The sequence below is a fragment of the Amblyomma americanum genome, chromosome 3, assembly GCF_052857255.1.
Source record: "Amblyomma americanum isolate KBUSLIRL-KWMA chromosome 3, ASM5285725v1, whole genome shotgun sequence".
Classification (NCBI taxonomy): Eukaryota; Metazoa; Arthropoda; class Arachnida; order Ixodida; family Ixodidae; genus Amblyomma; species Amblyomma americanum.
In genome coordinates, this window is record NC_135499.1 from 127,570,470 (window position 1) to 127,577,973 (window position 7,504).

The 7,504-nt window shown below is 50.3% G+C and overlaps 1 protein-coding gene across 1 annotated transcript; it reads right to left on the minus strand.

Moving 5' to 3' along the window:
- Positions 1-3,197: 3,197 nt before the first annotated feature.
- Positions 3,198-4,252, minus strand: LOC144123293 (uncharacterized). Its single transcript, XM_077656146.1, has one exon. The coding sequence runs from the start codon at positions 4,209-4,211 to the stop codon at positions 3,306-3,308; it is 906 nt and encodes a 301-aa protein (XP_077512272.1). The 5' UTR covers positions 4,212-4,252; the 3' UTR covers positions 3,198-3,305.
- Between the last annotated feature and the right edge of the window lie 3,252 nt (positions 4,253-7,504).

Below are 7,504 nucleotides of genomic sequence, written 5' to 3' on the forward strand. Positions count from 1 at the left end.
AGCTGCTGACTGAGGCTGCTCCGTCGGTGTCGCGTCTGTGATGGCGGAGAAGATTCACGGCCCACAAAGCTCCGTTCGAGCCGGAAAGAAACCGAAGCGGCCACGGGTGCGGGAGGTACAAATGGCTTAGTCGCGGTGGACTCTGCCATTCGACACATTACCATTCGACACATTGACGCTAAGGAACCCAATGTAATCTTTTCTGAAATTCAGGTTTAATCTCTATCCCCCACCTCTATTCAAATTTGCAAAAATAAACAAACACGACCGCACTAGTCCACATTTACGCGACCACAGCAATGCACAGTAAACGTATCTAAGTGACTGGAAAACTGTCACGGAAGACACATTACACATTTGTCTGAAATTTGGAATGCGCATTTTTTTCCTTTGTTCCCCTCCCCACGTGTAGGGTAGCCTACTGGGCATCGCTTGGTTGACTTCCCTGCCTTTCCGTACTTCTGTTTCTCTCTCTCTCTCTCTGGAATGCACAGTACTCGCATTCAAGGCCACGTAATGCTTCGTCACTTTGTCTGTTGTTGCCAGGAAGAAAGAAAAGGAAAGTGCACAGGCCTGCTCACTGGCTCAAGCCGAGCCACAATCGCTACCACGTGCAGATAGTAGGAGAGTTGAAAGATGGGATAGAAAGACAGGATAGAAAAGACGCGCGGTATAATGACCCAGGCCGATCCCGGAGGCAGTGCAATACCGGGCCAACCGGTGGCAGAAGTGAAGCAACCTTCAAGCACTCCGCCACATTTCCAAAAATAAGTCCAATAAGTTGGGTTCAAATGGGACCCGTATAAGATATTCTACGGGTCCCATATGTATCTCACTTTCATCTAACTTAGCTTATTAACCTTAAAAGGATTACAACATCGCCCTTCCAAATGTGAACAACAAAGCGCTGAAAAACTCTTTGATGCGCAGGAGTGACCTATCTGCGCATATTGTACATTGATGCCCTTATAAATTATATATGTATTTTTACTGCAAATACTCGCTATCTGTTCTGTAAAAGAGAAGTCGAACCCAACCGAGTGGTAGATAAATTTCAGGTTTTTTCGAGCCGCTTCGCCTTCACGGAAATGAACTCTATTCTGTTTTGCTGCAATATCACAGTCAGCCGCGGCGGTTAGCCGGGGAACGAACTAGTCTAGCCCAGTGCGACCTCTGCTCTCGCCCGTTAAAGAAGGCTAGGCGGCCACAGGCAAGTGAGGAGCGCTTATGCTACGTTGAAGCTGGGAGGCTGTTCATGGTTCACCGAAGTCCATCGCGGTTAAGCTCCCTACAACAACCTATCGTTGTAAAAATTTGACTTGCTGACAATGAAGGTGTGTTCTTCCCGTTACTTTATTTTTTGTGCACTCATACTTCGAAAAGCTGCAAAGCACTGGTGCCATCAAATTTGAGAACACGTCCAGTGGAGTGTTCAGTTACGAGGCTGAATGCGTTCAAGTAAATATTAATTCTTGATTATGTGAATGAAGGAATGCATTTGCACTGTCCATTCACGGACATTAGCGTCTGCCTCCACGGGTTTCTTTCCAAGCGTAGAAATCATACAAGTCTCGTGGTCAATCATCACTGCCTTCTCCAGCAGGGAAGAATGGTGGGCCTGTTGGTTGGTATGGTATGATGTTGGAATGGTGGGCCAACGCGGGCATCAGTCCAGCCGTTGTTCTGTGTTGTTCTCTCCTTGTGTGTTCGTCTTTTTTGTCTGGTATATTTCTTCTTTAACATGCCTTCTCCAAAGACGCCACAAAAGGCTATGTAGGAGGTGTTGGTATAAATGAGGTATGTATAAGAGTTCTTTTATAATGTATTTATAAGAATGCGACCGGTGAAAGGATTAGGGCCTACTTGTCAGTAGGCCCTAATTTGGGTCAGTGGTAGCCAGAAACGCCAGAAATAGCACCAAAACAGCCAAGGTCAAGGAGCACCTGTTTTGGAGGCGTCGGCGTCAGCTAAATGGCCTTAAGTGCTGGATACACTGCGTTAGCAGAGGTAAACAGTTGCATACAATGCATTACTACACTGGTATCGGCCAGGAGGTACAGGACATGACTGCCAATTTTTTTTCAGTAATTATCATGGCAGAAGGGTTAAGCTCAGTAAAGAAAAATGCAAACAATATTTCGAAGGCTTAAAATTGATATCCTGACATCGTGATTTCACCTCAAAGCCTACCATAAAAACCACACTAGCCTGAAGGTAGCACATTCAGCAGGGCATACAACACTGTTGCGTGCTCCCAACTAAAGCAGAATGAATGAACATACATTTTATTTACTTCACGTACGAAGAAGGCATACAAAATTCCCTCAGGTGGTCTTATATTCTACATAAAAATATCACAGTGCATCAGTCAGATTTGTCATCAGAGCGGCTGCGAGAAAGCATAATCTGCAACAGATAATTATAATCCACAATAGACACCTTTCGCATCATTTCTATCTGCGAAAAGCACTCGTGCAATAAAGGATAATTCTGCCCAGCACAAGTTTGCACTGAACATTACGGTTTAGGGAACTACAGCAAATCGTGCTCAATAAATAGCGAACATATAGTTGACGGAACAATGACCTCACCTTCCATCGCATCTTGGCGAATGAACCTACAGCATTCCTTGAAACACAAAGAGCCACACTCTATGCCGTTCTTTCTTTGCGCAGCAGCACAGGCCATACTGTGTGGTTTATTGGTGTCCTTTCAATCTCAACGCGATGGCCTGACAACTTTGATTCGCGAGCATTCACTCGAGCTGCATCGCGTGAAAGTCTTGCACGATTTACAAAGAAAACGGTGCGAAAAACGGGGACAAAAGATAAGCAAACACGTGTTTGTTTCTCTTTTGTCCCCGTTTTTCGCGCCGCTTTCTTTGTGAATCATGAACCAACTAGCCCAAACTAGAGTTTTTCTTGCACGATGTTACGATGGTTCTGGAGCACTCCACAAAAAGTTACTTTGTCTTCCAAAGCAGCCATCGTCTTGGAGTGAATTTTTACTATTTCACACTAGCTATTTAAAAGCTTCGTTATGCTCGCAGCCATGTGGCACTGTTATGCTGGGGGAGCTTTCACGCACCTTCATGCTACTCAGAAAAAAACGTCGAAGGCAAACAACACAAATTCGAAACTAGGCAATTCGTAGGAGCTTTTCGTGGCAAGCTGAGCGTCCTCCATTGAGTGTTATCTTGCCGTGGACAGGCGGTCACAAACTTTATTTCGTCTTGCCGATGAGAAGCAGCGTGTTACCGCAAGCATGACGACACACTGTGCGATGGTTCTTTGCTATGTGCAGGGTCAAGGAAGTGTCAGCCGGCCGCAAGAGTCAAACCCCGCGCTCTGACGGCCGTTTCTGACAAAGAACCGCTCTGCGTTCGAGCTAAGCCTCTTCATGCCCGTCTTGACAAAAAAATACTTCCTAGCGTCGCAGCTAAGGGCTATCTTCACCAGCGGAGTGGACACAGATATGGTTCCGGTAGCAGGCGACGTCGAAATTGTTCGCCTTCCTGAACAGCGAGACATCTGGACGTCTCCCCGCGGTGTCTGCTTCATGCGCACTCCGGCGACTGTCCAGATGGCTTCCCCGTTTTGTGTGGTTCGATGCCTCGCCCGGGCGACGATCTGGAAGCACTCGTTGAAGGATTCAACATCTGGCTCTGGGTCGATGTTGAACACACTGAGCGCTAGATCGTAGGTGAGGTTCTGAAACCTCTCACCTGTCGACTTGGTTCCAGAGGCGTCCACCAGGTACACCAGACCGCGGTTGAAAGAAGTGAAAGCTACACCGCGGCTGGAGATCTTGGCCAGTCGCGCGCCCGTACCCATGTGTACGTAGGCGCCTTCGTGGAGCACGCGACCGCACGGGTGGCACGCGCAGCTTCTCTCACCTGAGCTGCTGATGGCTGCTGTGCAGTTCATCTTGTAGTTGACGACACGCACGGCCCGTTCTAACGAGATATCGACGCGTACACCGTACTTCAGGAACACGGAAACTGTGGCGCAACTCGACACCACGGGTCCGTAGTAAGAGTGCAGCAGGCCTTGCCACGGGTCCAGGTCGATGGCCGCACGCCCCGGTCGCGCGTTGCCGCAGCCCTCCAAGCTCAACACACCCGGTTCCTCTTCTAGGTCGGCGCACAGGCATGGCTCCCCAGTTAAGCTCTCTTCTTCCTCTCGGTCATATGCGTCCAATCCCTGGAGCATCGAGGACTGCAGAACATGGGCGTACTCCAGTAGCGGCGCTGAAGGCTCCAGAGAAGGGGCGTGTTCCCCCCACTGCTGCTGTAGGTCGTCGAAGTCAAGGCCATAGCGGAGGGTTTCTTCGTGCAGCTCGAACTCTCATCTGTCGAGATATTCAGCCCCGCTCGGATCCCCGGCTTCGCCCTCATCGAAGGAATTGTACACGCCGAACGACAGCATTACTTCCGGGAAGGCGTTTGGATCCGGTGATGAACAGAAGGGCGGAAGTGTGTCGGGCCATGAGTCGATATCAGAATCAGATCCATCCTCGGTTTCATCATGGCCATCTTCTTGGTCTTTCTGATCGTGTCTGTGTGGCGGCCCTAGCTCCTGGCGTTGTTGATACTCATGTTGCTCTTCGTTGTGGTGTCTATCATGGCTGGTGGTGGCAGTGGGGCGCTGGCGAATGGCCATCGCGTTGCAATAAGCACAGGCGCCCATCACCTGTTGGAAAAAAACCGATTCAGTTTAGCTGTACAGGTAAATTTGTTTGACGCATGCGTAGCATATATTTCTTCGTCGTCAATAGACTAAATAGTTCTCTTGAACAGTGAGAAAAATGAAATACTTGGTCATATATCTCAGCTCTGCCCCCCCCCCCCCCTCTAGCTGTGAGAAAGCCAAAAAATTAGCTGTGGTTCAACAGGGCTGAACCGTGTAAAAAGAGCGAAAGTTCTGTCAGGTATGGTTATCCAATCTGACGCCTTTCTATATCGTAAAGATCATCAGATTCCACTTGACGGCGGCGATACATCGTCGAAGCACTAGTTCCGGTGCGTTGCCCGTCCGTGGCTTTGTGTGAAGATAAGTTGTTGTTGCGACTGCAGGAAGAATGAAAAGGTAAGTGCAAGGGGCCTGCCCACTGGCTCAAGCTGAGCCACAATCGCGGCCACGTGCAGGCAGTAGGAGAGTTGAACGATATGTGGGAGGAGAGATTGAAAGAAAGGACGTGCGCTGCAACAACCGCGTCATCTGAAGCGACGACGACGGTCTAGCAACAGACACCCCCGGGGACGAGACCCTCACCACATGTGCAGCCCCGTAAAGCCAGGAAGCCACCTCCCCATCCCTTCGTGTGAAGATAAGTACACGCCACACGCTTTTATATTGCGAGCGGCACGTCATGCGGTTTCCGGCAGTTGCAAGAATGACGTCGGCTCCGCACATGCAGCTGTCGCGAGGCGCAGCGAGTCACGTGATTTGATAGTGTGAGGGAAGCGAGCGCCATCGGCTCAATCCGCGCACCTCTGGCGAGGTGTGGTGAGTCACGTGGCATGGCGTCAGAGCCAAGTCTCCGCTCCTCCTGGTTGGAAGGTAAAAATTTTATAGCCAGGTTTTATAGCAAGATGACCAGCTTTGTATGGGAGGAGTAGAGCTTTCGCTCTAAAAGGCGTGCTACATTCACGAAACCACCCTGAGGATTCGTGTAACCATGGTCTGTAGAATTTGGTAAGTGCTCGGCGGTGTACCCATCGGAGAGTACTCCTAGAGGTGCTCTGAAGGGTGCTCTGAAGTTGTCCTGATCCACTGTGATCCCCTAAAGGCGCCTCGGTGTGCTGTTCGTCCACCGCCAATTCCCACAAGCGCTACCACCCGCCACCCAGCTAACCACATCCACTCTACTCCAGCTGGCCCACTTGGACGGGTGCCATCTCTCTCTCTCACGCACACACACTTTGTGTGAAAGTAAACATACACGCACGCCCACACACTAGCACACGCGCACGCATGCAGGCAGACCACAAGCTTCACCGAAAGGAGCGGACCTTGGATTGCCATCTCAGACGAGGTTCGTGCAATAGAAGGGTGTGCGGCTGTGAAGATGTAGGAGGCACCAGCACGAAGGAGCCGCCCTCTCCGCGTCATATGGGTAAAGCTGGCGAACGAACTCTCCTTAGGCTCTTTACAAACACCCTGCTGTGCCCGGCGGTTCTCAAGCACTTTGACTCTTCTTTTGACGGCCGCTGCTCATTCTGTGGGGAGGTGGCAGACACCTTTCACATGGTTTGGGCATGCACGCAAAATCCTTCTCTGCCCCCATCACCCCTTCCCCTACCCGAGAGGACTGGGAGGCGGCTCTGCTCGGCTGCAAGGAACTATCGGCCCAACAGGCCCTGGTTCGACGGACCTGCGCAGCGGTCACGACCAACGGGGTCCCGGAATGAGGGACTCCGCCTTCTATTGTAAGGGGCGATGCCCACTAGGGGCCTCTCCCCGAGCACCGCTCTGTATATATAGCCGAATAAATGCTTTTCACCACCACCACCGCGTCATATTTACGACCAGTGACGCCTCGCGACGAATTTTATAGATAAACCTTGGTCTAGTTTCTGTGATAATTTTTACTGCGAAAACACCATTTCACTAGCAATCCTGAAAAAGGCGAAGTGTGTCGAAGTATCTCAGATACCTGCAGAAATAAAATATTACTGCAACTAGGCTTCGAATCTGCGGTGTCGCGGACAGATCAGCTTCGCTTGCGTGAGAGCAAAATGCTATCGCCGCGGCCGATCACTACCAGTCGCACTAACGCTGTGCACTGCGAGTAGTAGGGCTCCTTGTCAGGGGGGTATCTTGCTAAACCGTCGTCGTCGCTTGAGATGACATAGTTGCGACGCGCGTCCTTTCAATCTTTCCCTTCACATCTCTTTCAACTCTCCTACTGTCTGCACGTGGCACCGATTGTGGCTCAGCTTTAGCCAGTGGGCAGGCCCGTGCACTTTCCTTTTCATTCTTTCTTCAGCCGCAATAATAACAACAGCCATCTTTGCGCAAAAGTCACGAAAGGAAAGAAAACGCGCACTAATGGCTCCGTGGGTCAGTGGACACCTCAATCGCGCATCGTGCTGCGTGGCGGTAGTGACAGAGAGATGTCGGCTGCTTGCGTTTGCGTTGAGTACGTTCCGGAAAATTTGTTTTTTAGGAAAAGAAGTATCGCAGTAATTGTATCACATATCGTTGAACACCCCAACCACGCCTTAAGGGAAGGGTTAAAGGCGGGAGAAAAAAAAAGAGAAAGAGGTGCCGTAGCGGAGGGCCCCGGAATAATTTCGACCCCCTGGGGATCTTTATCGTGCACTGACATCGCACAGCACAGGGGCGCCTTTGCGTTTCGCAAACATGCTTTCGCGCAATATTTCGTGCCTAGCAATGCTAAGCCATCTGCAATTTTTTTTACAACGCGCAGTGACGAGTTTCTACTTACAACGTACCGCTGCGTTCCCACTGGACGATAGTCACTGCAGTATACTCCGTAT

Bases quoted from the DNA above. Each gene is read 5' to 3' on its own strand.
- LOC144123293 (XM_077656146.1), bottom strand. From the start codon at position 4,211: ATGCTCCAGGGATTGGACGCATATGACCGAGAGGAAGAAGAGAGCTTA.